The sequence below is a fragment of the Phyllobates terribilis genome, unplaced genomic scaffold (genome assembly GCF_046119375.1).
Source record: "Phyllobates terribilis strain yellow unplaced genomic scaffold, ASM4611937v1 Scaffold_2__4_contigs__length_985480577, whole genome shotgun sequence".
Lineage (NCBI taxonomy): Eukaryota > Metazoa > Chordata > Amphibia > Anura > Dendrobatidae > Phyllobates > Phyllobates terribilis.
The window spans coordinates 295,976,519-295,999,740 of NW_027362762.1; the positions used below are offsets into that span (position 1 = coordinate 295,976,519).

The 23,222-nt window shown below is 44.5% G+C and overlaps 1 protein-coding gene across 1 annotated transcript in view; it reads right to left on the bottom strand.

Moving 5' to 3' along the window:
• ITGBL1 (integrin subunit beta like 1) overlaps nucleotides 1-23,222 on the bottom strand; it is a 768,314-nt gene that overhangs the window by 384,407 nt on the left and 360,685 nt on the right. Inside the window, exon 6 of the mRNA XM_073670396.1 lies at nucleotides 9,857-9,997. Coding sequence (XP_073526497.1) covers nucleotides 9,857-9,997 — 141 coding nt within the window. The remainder of the gene's footprint in view (nucleotides 1-9,856; nucleotides 9,998-23,222) is intronic.

Consider the following 23,222-nt stretch of genomic DNA (forward strand, 5'->3'; position numbering starts at 1 on the left):
GCCTGTCAGCATTTTCAGTTGACAGGCGGGTGCGCTTATCAGTTATAATTCCACCAGCGGCACTAAAAACCCGCTCTGATAAAACGCTGGCGGCAGGGCAGGCCAGGACCTTCAACGCATAGAGAGCCAGTTCATTGCACGTATCCAGCTTGGATACCCAGTAATTATAAGGCACAGAGGAATCACGGAGGACATTGGTATGGTCGGCAAGGTACTCTCTCAGCATCTTCCCAATCTTTGCACAACTGGTGATAGTACCCCGCGCCTCAGGGCCTGTGCGATGGAATGGGCTGAGAAAACTCTCTCAGAACTTTGACAGTGTTCCCATGCCTCTGCTGGATTGAAGTTGTGTCTCTCTCGCCTGTACTCCTTGGTTGTCCAACGAAGTGTGCCCTCTGCCGCCAGCGTTTTCAGATGGGAATTTTTTAAATAGTTCCGCAACAAGGGCCTTCTGGTACAGCCCCATTTTTGTAGACCTGTCCGCCTCAGGAATAAAAGATATAAAGTTCTCCTTGTAGCGTGGGTCTAGAAGTGTCACCAACCAGTAATGACTGTCACCCAAAATTTTGAGAACGCGAGGGTCATAGGAAAGGCGGCATAACATAAACTCAGCCATGCGTGCCAGACTACTAACAGGCAAGACTTCTGTGTCCTCACCAAGAAGATGACTGACCATGCTCTCCTCCTCCTCTCTGTCCTCTGGCCATCCACGCTGAACAGACGGTATGACAGCTGTGCAGGTAGTACCGTCTATAGCGCATGAAACTAGCTCCTGTCCTTCCTCCTCCTCCTCCTCTTCCTCATTGTCACCGAATTCATGTTGGGATGAGATGAGGGTGGGCTGTGTGTAATCACTCTGTATGGTTCCTTGCGCCGTCTCTTCGTGCTCCGCCTGCAATGCATCCTCTTTGATTGTGAGCAGAGAGCGTTTCAGAAGACAGAGAAGCGGGATGGTGACGCTAATTATAGCGTCATCGCCGCTCACCATCTTGGTGGAGTCCTCAAAGTTTTGGAGGATGGTACATATGTCTGACACAAATGTCCACTCCTGAGGTTTTATATCTGGAGTCTGAACTGAATACCGACGGCCTTGTTGATGCTGGTACTCAACAACTACCCTCTTCTGCCCACAAATCCTTACCAACATCTGCAGTGTAGAGTTCCAACGCGTGGGGACATCACACACCAGTCTGTGAGCCGGAAGCTGCAAACACTGCTGAAACACGGCAAGGGCGGCGGAAGTTGTAGGTGACTTTCTAAAATGGACACATAGGTGGCGTACTTTAACAAGCACATCCGGCAGCTCCGGGTAGGATTTGAGAAACCGCTGAACCATGAGGTTAAGCACATGGGCCAGGTATGGTACGTGTGTGAGCTTGCCTCGCCTCAGAGCCACCACCAGGTTCCAGCCATTGTCACACATGACCATGCCTGGCTGCAGGTTCAGCGTAGTGAGCCACAGATCTGCCTGCTCTTTCAGAGCTGTCCACAACTTTTCAGGATTGTGCGGTTTGTCACCTAAGCATATTAGCTTCAGCACAGCCTGTTGCCGCTTGGCAGAGGCAGTGCTGCAGAGCTTCCAGCTTGTGACTAATGTGGTCATTTCGGACATAGAGGCTGCAGAGGAGGAGGGGGCTGAGGAGGATGAGGTGCAGGAGCTGTAGACTGTGGGGGTAACCCTGATTGACCTACGGCCCACAATCCTTGGTGTCAGGAGGACGTGTTCCGTCCCAAGGTCCGACTGGGTCCCGGCTTCCACTATGTTAACCCAGTGTGCCGTCAGCGAGATGTATCATCCCTGCCCACAAGTACTTGTCCACGTGTCCATGGTTAGGTGGAATTTCCCGGTAACTGTGTTGTTGAGGGCACGGCTAATGTTTTGAGACACATGCTTGTGTAATGCGGGGACGGCACACCGGGAGAAATAGTGGCGGCTCGGGACCGAGTACTGAGGGACAGCCGCCGCCATCAGGTTGCAGAACGCTTCCGTCTCCACTAGCCTAAAAGGCAAAATTTCGAGAGCAAGCAGTTGTGAAATGTGAGAATTTAGTAGTGTGGCCTGTGGGGCATTGGCTGTGTATTTGCGCTTGCGTTCCAAGGACTGGGGTATGGACAACTGAACGCTGCGCTGGGACAAGGACGTGGACGTGCTTACTGATGCTGTTACTTGAGAGTGTGCAATGACAGGTGCAGGGCAGGAGGCATTTTCACATGCACCAGGGACAGGCGATTGGCTTGCATGCACGACTGCGGAAGAAGCAATGGTGCCACCCGCAGACACTGTTCCTGAACCCTGGGCTTCGGCCCACAAAGTCGGATGCTTTGCTGCCATGTGCCTGATCATGCTGGTGGTGGTCAGGCTGGTCGTTTTGCCACCCCTGCTGATGCTGGCCTGGCAGGTGGTGCAAATGGTCATTTTGGGGTTATCGGCAGAGTCTTTAAAAAACAACCAGACTCGGGAAGACCTAAGAGTTGTACTGGCAACTTCCTTCGTGTTGGTGCTACGGAGAACAGTTGCCTTTCTGCTGTCGGTGGCCACCACATTGCTTCTTCCTGCCTGTTGGGGTGCTCTGCCTCGCCCTGTGTGCTGCTCTCCTCGCTCTGCATGTCCTCCTGCCAGGTTGGGTCAGTTACTATATCATCCACCACCTCGTCTTCCACTTCCGCACCCGGGTCCTCCTCCTGACTTTCTGGCAATTGTGTCTCATCATCGTCTACCTCTTGTGACACTTTCCCACCGTCGCCTTCGTGTGACCGTGGCTGCTCAAATATTTGGGCATCGCTACATGCGATCTCCTCTTGCCCCACTTCAAGTGGACCGGGCGAGAGGCCCGCATCTATAAATAGAAAAGTGAACAGCTCTTCAGAGTGTCCAAGTGTGGGATCAGTTGTCTCTGAGGACTCGGCATGGTGGGAGGAAGGAGGATCAGGGTGAGGAATATGCGGTCCAGACTTACGGCTACTGAGACTTGCCCAGTTTAAATATAGGACAGTATCTTCCACGCTCACTACAAATGACTGAGTTTGGAGCAAACTTATATGTGATCCGTGTGACGGAGAAAACAGAGTTTTAAATACCTGGCCTGTAGGTAACTATTTTGCCGCAGCCAACCACCATGGCTGCGGCATTACAATGAGTGGCAGGCAATCCCTGCATGTTAATTGGTGCGCTAAAGAGCGCCATACATGCAGGGTGGGGACCCGAGCATTCGCCTGAGCATCTCACAAGTACTCGGCAAGTTCCGAGCATCTCGAGTACTGAGATGCTCGGGCGAGTACCGAGTACTTGCGAGTATGCTCGCTCATCACTTGTGGAGACATTCATACTCTTTCAAATTTTGTATGTTATATTAAATGTTGTAAATTTGTAAATATCATCAATGTAAGATAACTATAATGACACATCAATCAATATTTATATAGTAAGATAGTGATAGTGTCCAAAGATATACACTAATCTTGTTTTCTTTGGAAGCTAATACTGCTTAGCAGAATCTATGCTTTTTACTAGGGCCAATAAAGATAAAGTCATGGCCCAAAGTCTTGGCATCCTTGAAATTGTTCCACAATATGAAGTATTTCTCCCACAATATTATTGCAATTACACATATTTTGTTATACACATGTTTATATCCTTTGTGTGTCTTGCAACAACAAAAAAAAAACAGAGGAAAAAAGGCAAATTGGACATCATTTCACACAAAACCCTAAAAATGGTCCGGACAAAATTTTTGGCAACCTCAACTTAATATTTGGTTGTACACCCTTTGGAATAAATAACTGCAATCAATCACTTCCTATAACCACTCTTCTTTTGCAAACTGCTGCAGGTCTCTCCTATTTGAAGCGTGCCTTCGCCTAGCAGTAATTTTTAGATCTCTCCACAGGTGTTCAATGAAATTTAGATCCTGACTCATAGCTGCCACTTCAGAACTCTCCAGCACTTTGTTTCCATCCATTTTTTGGTGATCCTTGAAGTATGTTTGGGGTCATCGTCCTGCAGGAAGACCCATGACCTAGGACGCAAACCCAGCTTTCTGACACTGGGCACTACATTGTGACCCAAAATCTGTTAGTAATCTTCAGATTTCATGATGCCTTACATAAAGTCAAGGCATCCAGTGTCAGAGGCAGCAAAACAACTCCAAAACATCTTTACCCTCCACCATATTTCACTGTAGGTACTGTGTTCTTTTCTTTGTAGGCTTCATTCCGTTTTAGTTAAACAGTAGAATGATGTGCTTCACCCTGAACCTGCAGGACAGCTTGAATTTCTTTGGAACTTGATTGGGGCTGCTTGATCTGATATATCCTGCGTTGCAACCTGTCATCAATTTTTTTCAAGAAGATTAGCTACAGTGCAATGGGTTGTAAACTTCTTGATTATGTTGAACACTGTGGACAAAGGAACATCAAGATCTCTGGAGATGGACTTGTAACCTTGAGATATTATTCAACAATTTTGGTTCTCAATTCCTCAGACAGTTCTCTTCTCCTCTTTCTTTTCTCCATACTTAGTATGGCAATGTCACGGGTGTGTCAGATGTGACAGACTGTTGGCTGTAGAAGATCTCTTTGTTTGGCATTACAGACACCTTCTTAGCTGTTTGACTCTAGGACCCAGCTGCTACCTCCTTCCTGTTCTAATGACACCCTGGCTTGGGTGTTGAAATAGTTTCACTTCGCAGCAGGAAGGTGCCAGTGATATTCACATGTTTCCTTGTGAAAGCTTAAAGCTTGTGCTGTTCCTCTCTGGTGCTAAGAGGATGTGTGTGCTTTCTCTCTGAAAACGGCTCAAGCTAAGTTACTTACTCCCGTGTCTGTCTACCTTGTTGTCTTTAGTGGTTAGTGGGGACTGACTAGTGTTCCCTAGGGCAGGGCCTAGCCCTAGGGAAATACAGGGTTTTAGGTTCCTGTGCGGCGATTGGTGAGGAACCAATATAGGGACATTAGTGGAGACAGGGTGATAGCAGATTAGCCTAGATGGTGTCCACTCCCCCTAGTATCCCCTCATCCCTTCGTGTTGCACTAAGGATGCAACACCCTTTATTAAGGTGTGCAGAAGTATTAGGCAACTTGTTTTCCTCAGGCAATATTGGCCAAAAACAGAGGGATGCAACACTCTTGAAAGATATTTGAGCTTGATCACAGGACCATTGAAAGATTGGTTGCAAATACTCAACAGGGTCACAAAAAATGTGTTATTTCTGAAGAGGCAATTTGCATATTTTATTTCCTAGAGGAGCATGCATGGCGTATAAGTCTCCTCACTCTGACATGCCAGGCCTATCTTGCCACTCTCCACAAGGAGAAACATTACCCCTTAGATCCCAGTCTTAAGCCCCTCACCTAGCCAAATCAGATCTCATACTTTGCACTCACGAGGCGCAATACCCTGAAACACCGTGTCTACAAACTGAGATTCTGGTTTGACTTTTATCCTAAGTCAAATGGCAAGGCTCATTACAGGGTCGATATTGACTTTTAGGATTGCTACTTCCAATAGGTAGCACTAGAGTTCAAGTCCTCTTCCTCTCTGAAAAGGTAATTTACAGAGAAAAAAAGATGCACATTAACTGCCAAAGATTTGAGAAGAACCAAATGTGAAGCGACCATGAACCCATTATTCTCCAGTGCTGTCATATTCCAGAACTGCAACCTCCCAGGAGGGTCCAGAAGTACAAGGTGTTCAGTGCTCAGAGACATGGCCAAGGTAAGGAAGGTTGAAATCCAACCACCACTGAACAAGACATATAAGTTAAAACGAAAAGACTGGGCCAAGAAATATCTAAAGACAGATTTTTTTTCAAAGATTTTATGGACTGATGAGATGAAAGTGACTCTTAATGGACAAGATGGATGAGTCCATGGTTGGATCAGTAATGGTCACAAACCTCCACTTTGACTCATACGCCAGCAAGGTTGAGGTGAGGTACTGGTAAGGGCTGGTATTGTTAAAGATTAGTTAGACCTTTTCAGGTTGAAGATGAACTCAAAATAAACTCACAAACTCTCTGCCAGTTTTTAGAAGACACTTTCTTTAAGCAATGGTACCCAAATCTGCATCTTTCAAGAAAACCATTATTTTTATGTAGGACAATACTCCATCGAATTCATCAAAGTACTCTACTGCTTGCCTAGCCATTAAAGACCTTAAAGATGAAAAAATAATAATAATGGTTATTATTATCACTTTAACAGATGAAAATGAATATTTTTTATTGGTAATGTATGTATTTTATGTAGTTTCATAATAGTTTTGCACACCAATAGATGACCAACAATTCTGCACACATACAATAGATATTCTTCTAAGAAAGACAAAACCTCATTTTTCCTTTTCTAAAGGGAACCAGTCATGTCAAAAAATGCTATTAACCTGCAGATAGGGGGTTAATCTGCAGGTGAATGGCACTGCATTGATGCACTGCTGACCCAGCTGTCAGTGCCAGGACGAGGTTACAACCTCTGCTTAGTACATAGGGATGACTGAAATTACGGCAGCTGCGCCTTTATCATTCAAAGCCAGAGGCTGCAGGGAGAAATAAAGTTAATTTCCTCCTGGCAGCCGGGCTTTCAGTACAGCGGCTTCACAGGTTTTGAACCCAATATCAGGTAAATAGCATTTGGAAACATAATAGGTTCCCTTTAAATATTCAGTTTTCTGGTTTATTAACCTTTTGTATACTACAAATAAATCTGCCAAACGTTTTTTTTATGCTACACAAGCTATTAACTGAAAATTTAAAGTTGTAGTTCTAACTATACTACTCTAGACATGCAAATATGTGGGTATGTGAGCTGGGATTCTCACAAAGGTCAGTATGAACATGCCAACAGAAATATAAAAGATACAATCGATATCACTAGAATTTTGAAGAGACAATAGATATTCCTGACTTTAAAACCAAAGAAAAAGATCCATAAGCAGGAAGAGGGCACAACCCCTTGCAGAAATTTCCCCCGACAAAAGGGGCTACATTGCTGGCAAACAAGTGGATGCCAATTGTCCTAAAAGTCATGGACTTAAAAAAAACAGGCCTTTCTGACTTAGATGGCAAAATCAGGAACCACAAAGTAGGTCCAATTTGATCTCTAGAATCCCATTCTCTGCTATGAACAACTGCACCCAAGCTACTAAAGAGACACCGAGCTAAGTAGAGTGCCACAGAATTCTAATTATCGCTACATTCTGAAACATCTCCACTTGACAATATAGCTTATACTGCAAAAATAAAAAAAGGAAGATTAACTTTTCCAGCCACTTCCAATTTCAGTGTTATATTTAGAAACACAATATATGGCAGTATATTTTCAATATAGAAATTGGGATGAACTATGAAATGATGTATGCATGACACAAATCTTTGACATCCAACGCTAAGATTGAGGGATTGTGCACAGGTCTACACCGGCAGAATGAAAAAATAAATTAATCATGTGCAAAAAGCATTTCCTCAATATTAATGATATATTACCGGAACTGAAATTATTAAAATATTAAATGAATTACTTAACATGGTATTTCCTATTCACAAGATTAAATTATATCTGGAGGGATTCTGAACACCTATTAATAGGTATAATAAATGAAATTCCTTTAATAATGGGCTCCTGTAATTGCTTTAGATGGCTCTACTTATGTGATGTAACAGCATAGATCTTGGTGTGGAAGACCAATGACATCAACAGTATAACACAGAGAGCTGCCACTCTGTCATCACCGTCTTCCTTTTCCAATAATTTTTTATTAAACCTTTAAAAGGGTATGATAAGGGGGTAGGGAAGAAATAACAGGAAACAGAGAAGGATGTGGAGAGCGGACAAGAGAAGGAAAGGGTGGGGGGAAATTTAGAGAACTCGATTGCGTAATTACAAAGGGTAATATAGCATATAATCATCATACGTATCGTAACTTATGGTTATACATATAATATGACATAACATAATAAAAACATAATATAATCTAGTCATACTTAATAAAATGTGGTTTTCTGCACCATGGAAGAATGAAGGAATCGGTATAAAAATAATAATATACAACAGCGGTAAAGCTTTTATGGTAGATAAAACTAAGGATTGGGAAACATGGAAATCTAACGATCCCATTTCTTAGAGTATTTTTATCAGACAGATATTACTAATGGCAAATCGGAGTTCAAGTGAGTTATGTAAGGAAATCTTTTCCAAAATGTCAGATATGCCAGGCACATCGGATTTTTTAAAAAAATAAGCTATTGGATTTTTAACCACCAGCAAGGTATGAATTATATCATACCTAACTGATGGGTCTAAGTCTTCGAGGCCAACGGAAAGTAGAGCCATCTGGGGAGTAATCAAGAGTGTTCTATTAAGGAGTCTGTTTATGGTGATTGAGATTTGTTTCCGTAGATTTTTTATTTTTGGACAGCTCCAGAAAATGTGGAGTAAGTTGCCAGGGAAGCCACAATTCCTCCAGCATAATGGGGACTTTTCAGGGTTTATGTGAGATAATCTGGAGGGGGTATAATACCATCTAACCAGTAGCTTATAAAATGACTCATGGAACTTCATAGAAACATTAGAAGAATAGGAGTAGTTGATGGCATTTTCCCACTGTTCCAGATGCAATGAGATTTTTAGATCCGCTTCCCATCGTGACATATAGACATTTTTAATAAAAGTATTGTCTTTGTTGAAGCAGTTGTATCGATTTTTTGGCGCTCCAAAAAAATCATATGGTCAACATTACAAAGGAGAGAACAGAGTATTTCAGATTTTGGAGATTTGTTAAGAAGGAATTTTTGGACGTGTTCTTTTAAAATTGTAAAGAACATGAAATTAGAGGATAGCAGGCCGAATTTGAATTTGAGATCTTTGAAGGTAGAAAACATGTTTCCGTTGTGGATATCTTTGATTTTTTTAACCCCGGATTGGGTCCATGAGGCGGGGATTGAAAAATTGTAAATACTTGCAATGAGAGATAAGGAAAAATATTTAATTTGTTCAAATGTATCTGTTCCTCTGCTGGGTTTTGCCAGTGTCTTCCAGGCTTTAATAGAGGCTTGGAAGATGTGATGTGAAGGCTCACATAAAGTAGACTTAAAGAGATGTTTGAGTAGCAAATACTGGAGGGAACTGTCATTGCTTTGGGTATATTCTAAATGTAACCAGGCGGGTGAGGGTTCTTGTCTGAGCCAGTATACACTTTGCTTAACCAAGTTAGCTAAATAGTAAACAGTTATATTGGGGAGGCCCAAATCTCCATTATATTTGTTCTTATAGAGTATGTCTGAAGCAACTCTGGCCTTCTTGTAGTTCCAGACAAAAGAATTTATTAAATTTTGAATTTTTATAAGGAAGGAGAAGGAAATAATAAGTGGGAGGGTTCTGAATATATAGAGAATTTTGTGGAGTATGAATGTTTTAATTACCAAAATCTTTCCCACCCAAGAGAGATCAGAATGATTAAAACTAGAAAGGTCATTTGTTATGTTTTTAATGATGTTTTCTAAGTTAACGGAGATTGTGGACTTAATATTTTTTGTAAAGATTATACCCAGGTAAGTAATTTCTTTCTCCTCCCAACTGAATGTTGTTAAATTTTTTATTTTGTTAATTATATGGTCACTTAAATTAAAATGGAGAATTTTGGATTTGTTGCAATTAATTTTAAAGTAAGAGACCTTTGAAAAAGAGTCAAGAATTGTTAGAAGTTTCCAATCCTTTACCATGTGTGTAGAGGGGAAAAACTATTCTCGGATAAAAAAATACAAGACATTTCTCTCAGAGTAGTGCACTAGTACATTCATTCCCCTAAGTACCACTATAGAACTAATGCTAGTTTGAAAGTGAATTGTCAAAGATTGCTCCTTACCTGAGCAGAAGTCATCAGAATATCGGTCATAGACTGTCCTACAGTTCCTTTCATCACATTCACAGGTCTCACCATGAATGTCTCCCCAGTCACCAGTTGGGTCAACATCATGACATGTACATTCACCGCAAATGCACGTTCCTTAGAGAAAGGAAACAAGGGAAAAGTTTTAGTAATCATAAGTGGTATAGGGAATATTTAAACTATTCATGAACTCTTTGGTCGCTTTTATTCTTTGCTAGTAAATATAAAACCTCTTGTGCTAAACAGGATTTTATGTTTCGCCGTCTGTTTTTTTCTCAGATAACACAGATAGCCATGAAGCAGCGTAACTAAGAATTAAGATCAATGGAGGAGATAGGCGAAAGATTTATTACATAGTATATAATTTATAAATTCATTATGATACTTAGAGCTGTTCTTTATCAATTATATTATCAATCTCTTTAACTAGATATTTCATTAAAAAAAAAATTAGCCCCAACTGGACAAACTCTTTTTAAAGTTTGAAGGAGAAATGTGATATTAATATAGGGTTGAATTGAAGGGCACCTTCTTCCCTATTATGTGCACATTCACTGGTTGGGTTTATGCACAGAGTTGTTCAGTTGGGAAAACCAGTGTTCTGCTTTACTGTGATATTCATGACCTATCCTTATGACCAGAAGACACCCGGCATTCATATGATTGTCAGAAACAATAGAAGCATTGGTATTGTTGATGCTTCTACTCACTACTTAGTGCACCTTAAGGACTATGTAACTGGTAAAAGAAAAGACAGAAGCGATGATAAACCACTTCTATTTTCTCCTCAGCATAGTCAGAAACAGGTTAAAAAGTTGATACCTCATTAAATACGTAATGAGTGACTAGCCAGCAAAAACATACAGGACAAAATGCATTACTCTTTTAGACCTGTGCTGCTTCCAACAGGTGGCACTATAGAGTTAAAGTCCTCTTCCTCTCTGAAGAGACAATTTGCATATTAAATTTCCCAGAGGAGCATTGCATGGTGAATAAGCCTCCTTACCTTGGCATGCCAGAGCCGGTATGATACTCTCCACAAGGAGAAACGTTACCCCTTAGACCTCTTTTAGACCAGTAAATGTGTCCATATGCCTTAAAGAGAATGTATCACTAAAATCAATCCACCAAACCACATATATCTTTTATCTGTTGCTGCATTCCTAAGCAATTAGCATTTCAAGTGCACTGGACCTGACAAAACACTGAAGGAGCCACTGTCTCCAGAGCTTGTTTCCCCACACTGCACCAGCTTCTTTAGCTTGATTGATAGCACTGTATGAGGTTAGGCACCAGGCAAGGAATAAGATAGTAGCATAAAGATCTGCTACTCACTGTGAATGTAATCCGTGACAAAGGAGGTCGGAGAATCAGAAATGCGTAAGATGAACATTCGGTACTATTTTTTTCCAGAGAGAAGCCCGTAGTTTTGTGATGTCATACTTTCACAGGACGGCAGATTTTTTCAAACGAGTGTTTGTGCAAACTTGTCCGGCTGGAACGCTGCCTACACTGTTTGTAGATTACCTACTATTAACGAAGGATTCCCTTCACAATGGATTCTGGCATATTTGGACCAAGAAACATCATCATACACATTTGGTGCCAGATTGGTACATCTGACTCAACATCAACTTAGAAGAACAGGAAGGCTTCTAATGATTACTAGCCTGCTTTTAGCACATATTGTTTTCTTATACTACTGTTAGCGAGATATCAATCAAGCTAAAGAGGCTGGTGCTGTATGAGGAAAAAACCTGGGGAGTCAGTGGCGCCTTAAGTGCTCGGTCATGCCCAAAGAACTTAACATCTCATTTGCATATAAATGAAAATACTAATTACTCAGTAATACAGTAACAGATAGAAGATATTTACAGCAATTCCTCTAAATTCCACCACACACAAGCATACTTGCCAGATTTTTCAATGAGTAGAGGGTAAAAAGTATCTGGCATACACCTTCTTGGAACAGAATATCTGATGGAAGAAAATGATCAGATATGTTAAAATTCCACATGATTGATCCTTCTTTCCACAACATCCGTCTTCACGTGGTAAGTATAAACGTCTCCATTAGTGTTGAGCCACCCCCGTAGTGTTCGAGTTCGGTTCGGTTCGTCGAACACCCGTGTGTTCGCCGAACTGTTCGTCGAACTGTTCGTCGAACACCTTCGAACACCATTAAAACCAATGGCAGGCAAACAAAAACACATAGAAACACATAGAAAACACCTTCAAAGGTGTCCAAAAGCTGACAAACTGCTCAGAAGACACAACTAACACATGGAAAAGTGACAAGTACATATAGTCATGCGAAAAGAAAAGAGGTGGAGGAGTAAAAGGAGGGGGAGACACAGATATAGGCATGTCATGCCCTTCTAAAATCCAAAAAGTGAGAAGCCGAGACGGCCAGTCCGCTCCTGCCCGTGCCACCTCCGTGTCGCCGGGTTTGTGCCAGAGCCGCGGTGAACCCTGACGGCCAGCCCCCCTCTCCCAATACTGGTGCCTGTCCGCTGGTGGGTCGAGAGAGCCCCCCTGTGGTGGAGGCAGCTCTAAGCTTTTTAATTTAAATTGTCCCTCTAATTTGAATGAATACACTTTAAATCCATTTACAAGGATCTATTGGAGGGCAAGTCTCATGCCAGCAGCCGCGTAATTCCAGCTCCAGTAGCGTCCACTAAAGCTGCTGCAGTTAAAAAGCTTTTATAAGGATCGAGCTCGGCTGTCCACCGCAAGGCATCCTAGTGCCGGTCCCAGCCCCTATGCCTTGGGGTGCCTCCTGATGCTCTTCACTAAGTATCCCGTGGTCCCGAAGCATTTCCTTTGAAAAAATTAAGTGTCCAAACTACAGGTGGTGTAGCTTGCTTAATAGCCGGGATAATCCGCTGACTAGCAGACACTGCTACTAGGCACAAAGTATTTCCTGGGCTAGATGCAGTTAAAAATTTGTAAGTAGATACTCTCGTTGGATGCTGAGAAAGCATTCCATAGAGTCTCCTGGCACGCCATATATGATTCTCTTAAAAAGCTTGGGGTAGGGGTCTAGGGGACCCTTTTATAGCCAAAATCACGGCCCTGTATCACAATACGTCACCTAGGCTGAAGATAAATGGAACTGTAGCACCGAGGGCTCGGTTGCTACAGACGTATTGCACCTCACCCAGAGGTGTGATATCTCACTCTCAGATAAGGATGGAGTGTGGATCAGGACCCGACACCTGCATGCATTACACCACATTGCCGTGGGGCAGGGCGACCAATATGCCCCTGAGATGGGCACGACAGTCCCTGTCCCTGGCTGGAGTGGGGGGAGGGAACACTGAGGAAGGGGAACCCTGCAGTGCAGGAGCAGGGAGGAAGCAGTTCCTGGGTGCATTGAGAAGGGAGTATAAAAGGTGGGCACCATCTTAGTTCAGTGCAGAGAAGTCTGAGCAGAAGTGGCAGGGAGCAGGGGCTCTGCATGAGCTCTGCTCCGGAGGCGGGCCTAGTAACAGAGGCCCAGGCCTGCAAGAGGGAGAAGGAAGGAAGAGGAGCGGAGAAGGCTCCAGGAACGAGGAATGAAGGGATCCCAGGGGTGCGGACGGGCGAGTCGCCACCGCACGCCCGAATCCACCTGCGTGGAGGGGTCAGGCCAAAGGGGGAGACCGGTCCCCGAACTAGTGGAGGCAGGAAACGACCCTCAGCTAGAAACCGGAGGCTCTGACATTTTATGTGGCGCAGCCCCTTGCTCCACCCGCTAGGAAGGCACCACATAGGGTCAGGGAAACTGGCGCCAAGTTTACCAAGAGGAGGCCCGAGGCAGCCGGACAGAAGTGTTGGTAAGAAAGGCCAGACAAAGGACACACAAAGGGGGTCCTGTGAAGCGCTCCAAAGTTATCTGGGAGTTGTCTGAGCCCCTCACCTGGTGAGCACAGTACGACGTGGGCAGCCGTTACCTGCAGACGTGGTCTGGATAATAAGAACTGTGAGTAAAGGCCCTGAACTGCATCACTGACTCCGTGTCGTTACTGCTGCTGCCCTGCACCATCACCCCCATCCTCCGCATACACTGCCCTGAGGCTATACTCCTCCCGTGGGGAGTTATGCTACGCTCTGCTGCACCCACAACACCAGCCTTAGCGGTCTGCCCTGTAGCGGCGGTTCACTCTGACCGCAATCCACGGGTGGCGTAGTCGGACATTTAAACATCAAAACCACATAAATAGTTCCGCCACTGGTTTGACCGCCCTGAGCCACGGAACCGGATCGCCGCCATGAAGACTACAACCACCAGCATCCACCAAAAAGGGTCCGGCTCCGGGTGTCCCAAGGCCCAGGGGGTGCGTCAGAACATTTTCATCACCTTTCACAATCACCAATGGGACAAGGCAGGGATGTCCTCTGTCCCCTCTCTTATACATCCTAGTGACGGAGCACCTGCTCTCATCAATTCGCCATAACCCCAATATTAGGTGGATTGAGGTGGGAGGCACCGAGTACAAGTGCTCTCTATTTGCTGATGATGTCCTAGTATATATCACTCAATCACATATATCCATCCCTGCTGTTATGGCTGAAATAGGTCACTTTGTTACATGGTAAAATTTTAAAATCAATGCAGCGAAGTCTGAGGCCCTCGATGTCTCCCTCCCTAAATCCATATAGGATTCCATCCAGTCCAACTTTCCCTTTGCCTGGCCCTCACAGGGTATCAAATACTTAGGAATTCCTATTCATAGAGACCTCTCCCATCTATGTTATCTTAATTTTGGGCCCTTTATTGAACAATTCCATACAGACCACGGTTGGCAAGTTAGAACTGTAAGATTCACTACGTGAACCACTGGTGTTTTGTGGAAAAGCACATGTACACCGCGTTCCAAATTATTATGCAAAAAGTGTTTAGGAGTGATAAGGGAAGAATTTGTTTGTTTGTCAGTTAAACTCATTGATGGTGATGTGTGTCAGGGCTCTTTATATCACTGTAAGCAATTGCAGACACCTGTGCTAATTAGTTTGGCAGGTGTGTCCAATGAAAGGCAAGACTACTTAAGAAGGCTCTCTCACATTATTAAGCAGCCTACATTTTCTGCCAAAATGGGAAAGAAAAAGGATGTGTCGGCTGCTGAGAAGCAACAAATTGTGGAGTGTTTAGGTCAAGGCATGACTACAATCAACATTGTGCGATGATCAGGATGAAGTGTCTTGGCAATCAAGAAGTATGTAGCTGATTCACAGTACACACGTGTGCGTGCTGATAAGGGCAAATTGAGGACTCTTTCCTACAGGCAATTACGTCAGGTTGAAAGAGCAGCGGCAAAAAAGCCTTGTCATAGCAGCAGACAAGTTTTTGAAGCTGCTTTTGCCTCCAACGTCCCCCGAACAACAAGATGCAGGGTCCTTCAGAGGTTTGCAGCTGTGCATACGCCATCCTGTCGACCTCCTCTATCCACTTCACACAAGCAGAAACGGCTCCAGTGGGCCAAACATTACATGAAGACTGATTTCAAAACTGTTTTGTTCACGGATGAGTGCCGTGCAGCGCTCGATGGTCCAGATGAATGGAGTGGAGGATGGCTGGTTGATGGACACCCCACGCAAACACGGCTACAGCGCCAACAAGGAGGAGGTGGAGTAATGTTTTGGGCTGGAATCATGGGGAGAGAGATTGTCGGCCCCTTTAGGATCCCTGAAGGCGCTAAAGATGAACTCCATAATGTATGTGGATTTTCTCAAACAGCACTTCCTGCCATGGTTCAAGAAGAAGAACCGTGTATTTCACAGCAAGATCATTTTTCTGCATGATAATGCACCATCTCATGCTGCACATAAAACATCTGCATCTCTGGCTGATATGGGCATAAAAGGGGACAAACTTATGGTGTGACCCCCATGCTCCCCTGACCTCTACCCCATTCAGAACCTTTGGAGCATCATTAAAAGGAGTGTCTATGATGGCGGGAGGCAGTTCACATCTAAGCAACAGCTCTGGGAGGGTATTCTGTCCTCATGCAAAACAATTGAAGCAGAAACCATCCAAAACCTGACAAATTCAATGGACGAGAGAGTTCAGAAGCTCCTTTCGAACAAGGGGTCCTATGTGAAAATGTAACATCACCTAGAATAAAGTTTTGAGTTGAAAACTGTTTGATTTCAGTTTCTAACAACCTGCTAATGCTTATAATTTCAAAAATGACCATTTTTTTGGTCTTTATTAAAATGAAAAGGTTGATCGAAAAGTTTGGGGGATCTAAGAGTGTGGCAACCCAGTAGTCATGATTACTTCGAATTCTGACAATATGAGGGTCATGCTGCAGGTAGTGCAGCAAGAAGGCACTTATGTGTCTTGCGCATCTCGGAGCCCCAAAATTATTTTCCGGGCTAGATGCAGCTAAAAATTATTTTTAATTTTAAATCTGGTGAAGCTTATTATAGATGGCCTAATAGGATCAGTGCTGCACACTGCTACAAAGCCCAAATTATTTTCCAGTCAATATACAGATAAACATGATTAGTAATTTGAAAGCTTAAAACGGTTGGTAGGGTGATTTTAACCAATCATCAAGCTTTTACTCTCCCCAGGATGACACAGGGGTAGAAAAGTCGTTTCGGATCCATGATTTGTTCATCTTTATGAACGTGAGTCTGTCTACATTATCAGTGGAGAGCCGCGTGCGCTTATCTGTCAGCACACCACCAGCAGCGCTGAACACACGTTCAGACAGAAAGCTGGCTGCGGGGCATGACAAGATCTCCAAGGCGTAAGTGGCTAGCTCCGGCCATTTATCCAGATTGGAAGCCCAAAAAGAGCAAGGGTCCAGTGACACAGTCGTGGCTTCAATGTTTACTTGGAGATACTCCTGTACCATCGTCTCTAGGCGTTGACTATGTGTCAGACTTCTTGTCTCCTGTGGCCTTGCAAAGGATGGGCTAAAAAAGTGGTGAAATGATTCCGCAAAATTGATGTTACCAGCAGATACTGTGGTTCTGTTACGGTTTGAGTGCTGAACACTTGACGGTCCCACGGTTGGCAAGTTGGAACTGTGAGATTCACTACGTGCACCACTGGTATTTTGTGGAAAAGCACATGTAAGATTCTGCAACAGTCTCTGCTGATACTCCTGCATGCGTGCATCCCTTTCTATGGCAGGAATAATTTCTGCAAATTTACTTTTGTACCGGGGATCTAACAGTGTGGCAACCCAGTAGTCAGGATTATTTCTAATTCTCACAATTCGAGGGTCATGTTGCAGGTAGTGCAGCAAGAAGGCACTCATGTGTGTTGCGCATCCAGGAGCACCAAGTCCCTGTTGTGTTGGTGGCGAGGTAACAATCATGCTTCCTTCCTCTGTCCTCTCCCCCCAACCTCGCACAACAGAAATGTGATCAAGGTCTCCCTCATCTGATGAGTCTTCCATCAGTTCGTCCTCCACTTCTTCCTGGGCTCCTGCACCTTCCTCACTAGTTTGGCTGCTACCATGCGCCCTGGTAAAACCATCTCCCCCACCCTCACATGCCTGCCGCCTTGGTGCTGCCGACCGTCTGGACCTTGCAGATGTTAGCCCTTCCGCATACAACTCCTCCTCCTCTACTTCCTCCACCTCCTCTTGTGCCACCACCTGACTCTGAATTCTGTTTAACATGTGCTCCAGCATGTAAATCACCGGAATAGTCATGCTGATAATGGCATCGTCAGCACTAAACATCTTCGTCGCCATTTCAAAACTGTGCAGAAGGGTGCATAGGTCCCTGATCTGAGACCACTCCTCCAGCGTGATTTGCCCCACCTCTGAATCTCGTTGGCCCAGGCTATACGTCAGAACGTATTGCACCAGGGCTTGTCGGTGCTGCCACAGTCGCTGCAACATGTGCAGAGTTGAATTCCACCGGGTAGGCACATCGCATTTTAGCCGGTGAAGTGGCAGGCCCAACGACTTCTGTAGAGATGTAAGTCGCTGAGCTGCGGGATGCGAACGGCGGAAGTGAGCACACAGCGACCGTGCCCTCTGCAGAAGGCCATCTAGTCTGGGATAGTGGGCTAAAAATTGCTGGACAACCAGGTTCAACACGTGAGCCATACAAGGCACGTGTGTGACATTGCCCCGGCGAAGGGCCGCACCCAGGTTTGCAGCATTGTCGCACACGGCCTTCCCTGGTTTCAGGTCCAGTGGAGACAACCATTCATGAAATTGGTTCTCCAGAGCTGACCACAACTCCTCAGCTGTGTGACTCACATTTCCCAGACATTTCAATGTAAAAACCGCCTGATGACGTTGAGCCCTACTGCCAGCATAGTAAGGAGGTGTGCAGGATCCCTTCTGCGCAGTTAGAAAGCTTGTGGCATGACCAGACAGGCTTTGGGTGCAGGTGGAAGACCGAGAGGAGGTTGAGGAGGCAGAAGCAGTGGAGGAACTTTGACATAAAGAGGATTGACGCACAACTCGTGGGGACGGCAAGACTTGGACAGCAGCCCCTTGTCCTGCTGTCACCATAGTTACCCAGTGCCCAGTCAGCGACATGTAACGCCCCTGTCCATGCCTACTCGTCCAAGTGTCTGTGGTGAAATGCACCCTGTCACACACAGAGTTTCTCAAAGAAGCGGTGATGTTGTGTGCGACATGCTGGTGGAGCGCAGGCACACCTTTCTTTGAGAAGTAGTGCCGACTGGGCATCTGGTACTGGGGCACTGCGACGGACATAAGGTCTCGAAAATCCTCTGTGTCCACCAGGCGGAAAGGCAGCATTTCTGTAGCCAAGAGCTTGCAGATGGTGAAATTCAACCTCTTAGCTTTCTCATGGCTAGGAGGAAATGGTCTTTTACTTGTCCACATCTGAGGGACCGAGGGCTGGCTATTGTGCTTAGACGGGGTTGATAAGGGTGTCCCCGGCAAACTGCCGGTCTGTGAGGAAGATGCAGGCGGACATGTTAGGTTGCCTTGATCCAAAGGTGGTGCTATCGATGTCGGACAGCGCTCAACACCAGCTGGTGTTACCACCTCCAAAGAAAATGATGACCTGCCAATCACGCTGGCTGTTGCGGGTAAAGAGGTGGCAGGTCTGCGCCCCAAAACAGGTGTGACTGCTGTCCCCCCAGTCACAGAGGATGAAGAGGCCGCAGATGCACAAGATATGGCAGACGGTGATTGGCCCGGCCGGCTAGGCCGCATTGTAGCACACTGAGCTTCCCACTGCAACTTATGCTTCATGTCCATGTGCCGGTTCATGCATGAAGTACTCAAACTATGTATTTTTTGGCCTCTACTTAGCTTTTGCTGACAAATGTTACAGATAACACGAGTTGGGTCATCTTTATCGATCTGAAAAAATGCCCAGGCTATGCAAGGCTTAGCACCCATGCGACCTGAAGAGCCAAGACGACTTGTGGTGAGAGGCAGAGTTGTGTTTGAGGATGCAGTTGTTGACGTGCTTCCAGTACTACGTCTCTGTCCAGGAAGGCGCAACCTGACCTCGTCGTCACTAGCATCTTCCTCCACCTCCTCTGCTGACCTCATCTCTTGGCTGACTGTGGGTTGACAGTAAGTGGGATCTCCGACCTCATCATCATCACCCTGTGCGTTATCTCACCCGTCGTCCTCAGAGCCAACCTGTTCCTGCCCTGACAAAAAACTAAAGTTGTCGCTCCAATCAGGTATTTGAGTCTTATCATCGTCTTCCTCATTGTCTCCACCAACAGGAGTTACAGTTTGGGAATGAGGGTCTACATTATGGTCAGAACCTTCTGCGTCTGGTCCTGGATCCGACTCATAAAGATTCTGGGCATCAGTGCAGATCATTTCTTCGTCTGGATTCACACAAGCGCTGGAGTCGACCTCTGATTCCCAGGCTATAGTATGAGTAAACAGCTCTGCAGACTCAACCATCTGTTCTACCTCATACTCAGACGGGCAGCTGGAGATTTGGGAGCTGTGAGGAAGCAAGTGCGATTTGGGTGACACCTTTGAGGGCTGGAGTATTTGTGATGTTGAAGTTGATGTGGAGGAGAGCCCACTTAAAGGAGCACTTGATATCCGTTGAAGCACCTGCTGTTTTTGTGCCTCATCTGGAATTTGTAGCGATTGGCGTGGCCGTAAGAAAGGGATCTTATCACATTGTCCGCTAAAAGAAGTAGACATTTTAGTTTGGCTGGAAGATGGTCTTTCTTCTGCAGATGTTACTGTTGCTTTAACACCTACCCCAGTGACACAACCTTTTTTCCCCTTCCCAACACGCCTATTCCCCTTTCCACCAGCAGCAGGCCTTTTTCCACTCATTTTGGTGGTTAACTAATTCACAACTCTGGAGTTGTTTGCACAAAAAAACAATGGATGGTAACCGAGCAGAGCTGAGTGGCCAAACTGTGGTATTAGGCCAAAACTATTGGCTGGGTTAGATGCAGAAAAAAATTATTTTGAATTTGCAACCTGATGGAGGTCAGTATAGATGGACTAATACAAATAGTCCCACACACTGCTAGAAGCCCAAATATTTTTTCAGAGGTACTGTAGATGCAGATAAAAATTATTTTTAATTTGCAACCTGATGGAGGTCAGTATAGATGGACTAATAGACCAAGTCCCACACACTGCTAGAAGCCCAAATATTTTTTCAGAGCTAGATGCAGAAAAAAATTATTTTTAATTTGCAACCTGATGGAGGTCAGTATAGATGGACTAATAGACCAAGTCCCACACACCGCTAGAAGCCCAACTATTTTTTCAGAGCTAGATGCAGAAAAAAATTATATTCAATTTGCAACCTGATGGAGGTCAGTATAGATGGACTAATAGACCAAGTCCCACACACTGCTAGAAGCCCAAATATTTTTTCAGAGCTAGATGCAGAAAAAAATTATTTTTAATTTGCAACCTGATGGAGGTCAGTATAGATGGACTAATAGACCAAGTCCCACACACTGCTAGAAGCCCAAATATTTTTTCAGAGCTAGATGCAGAAAAAAATTATTTTTAATTTGCAACCTGATGGAGGTCAGTATAGATGGACTAATAGACCAAGTCCCACACACTGCTAGAAGCCCAAATATTTTTTCAGAGCTAGATGCAGAAAAAAATTATTTTTAATTTGCAACCTGATGGAGGTCAGTATAGATGGACTAATAGACCAAGTCCCACACACCGCTAGAAGCCCAAATATTTTTTCAGAGCTAGATGCAGAAAAAAATTATTTTTAATTTGCAACCTGATGGAGGTCAGTATAGATGGACTAATAGACCAAGTCCCACACACCGCTAGAAGCCCAACTATTTTTTCAGAGCTAGATGCAGAAAAAAATTATATTCAATTTGCAACCTGCTGGAGGTCAGTATAGAAGGACTAATAGAACAAGTCCCACACACTGCTAGAAGCCCAAATATTTTTTCAGAGCTAAATGAAGAAAAAAATTATTTTTAATTTGCAACCTGATGGAGGTCAGTATAGATGGACTAATAGACCAAGTCCCACACACTGCTAGAAGCCCAAATATTTTTTCAGAGCTAGATGCAGAAAAAAATTATATTCAGTTTGCAACCTGATGGAGGTCATTATAGATGGACTAATAGAATGATGCTATGCCCAAAAGATTTTACTTCACTAGGTGCAGTAAAAAAATTGGTATTCTATACACAGGTGTTATATCTTGCAACACAGATAGGCTACTCCACTGACTAACACACTCTGCAATAGGCCAAAAAGGATTAGCTTTGCTAGATTCAGCCAAATGCTGTGAAAAAAACTTGCACAGCACTGGCACAGACCTGCCTGGCAAAAACTGATAGGAACTCATGTAACCTAGTCCTGAAAAGGACTCCAATTACATTTAGTCTTTACTCCCACAACCTATCTATTTAAGAGCACAGACCTCCCTGATAAAAGTCGTAGGAAATGCTGTAACCTAGTCCTTAAAAGGAATGCAATCACAACTATTCCCTACTCCCAAGCTATCTGTATATTTGTGCGAAAATTGGCTTGAAATTAACAAGGTATAGCGCACACAGCAACAGCGGTGCCGTCTAACACGCAGCTGCAGCAGTGAGAAAATGGTGGCGACGGGGAAAATGGCTTGGTCTTATAGGGCAAGGACATGTGACATACACTGCCAATGACACATGCCCTTGCTTGTGTGAAAAAAAGCACTTCGCTCCGTGTGTGCGCTGCTGATAGGCTGACAGATTGCACCTCCCCACTGCAAATGCGGGAAAGAGAAAAAAAAATGGAGATCTTCATTGTTCCTGCAGAGATCCATCCCCTGCCCCTCCCCCCACCCCGCTGTACACTCAAACTGCGTATTAACATTAATTTTCATCATTACTGAGAAAAAATCCAGTTATGATTTTGGTGCACGAACAGTTATCGAACATAACCTCGAACAGCCGAATTTTTCTCAAATTGTTCGTGTTCGCCGTCCGGCTCGAACACCGCCCAAAACAGCTCGAATTTGAGATTGGCGAACAGTTCGAGTAGAACAACGCTCATCTCTAGTCTCCATACACTTTAGATGGTCAGCTGCTCCCAACAAAATCTAATCTAATATATATGGGCAGCTTAACTTCATGGAAGAGCTACTAGTGATGAGTGTCGCTGCGCTCGAGTCCCTGCCCCGCATGTTTGGCACCTGTTAAACAGCCAATGAACATGCGGAGATTGCCCGCCATATACAGTAATCCCGTTGTCATATTGGTTACTTGCATTATTGTGAAAGGCCAGTCGCACCGCATCATGGGGTCTTATATAAGATCCGGTGACATGATGCTCGGCACACTGTGTTCAGAAAGCAGTTTAGGGAGAGTTGTTATAGGAGGGAGAGTGTATTTTAGAGCAGGGACATAGGGTTTAATATTGCTTCTGCAGCACTTGTATGCCGCTGCTCAGGGGCGTACATAGAAATCATGGAGCCCCATAGCAGAAGATCTAAAATGTACATATATTTGTCGGGGGTACAGAAGAGAGTCTCTCACAACTTTCCAGCCTTTACATAGTAATTTTCCTCTTGCTGAAGTCACTGTCGCTGATCCCTCTTTCATTGCCCCCATAATGTATGATGCCAACAAAAGTTACCCCCAAACATAGTATGATACCTCCATGGAGAATTCCTCCACATTAGCCTCCACATGCACAGTATAATAACCTTACTGTACCCCCACTTCAACTCCCAAGGTTGGTGACCCCAACACAGTATGATCCTCCAACTGTGACTCCCACACAGCTCTCCATGCAGTATAATGGACCTACATACAGTATAATGGTCCCACACTGTATAATGGCCTGCACTAGCCCTCCAAACAGTATAATGGCCCCCACACAGCCTTCCACACAGTATAATCGCTTACATACAATATAATGGCCCCACATAGCCTTCTATATAGTAA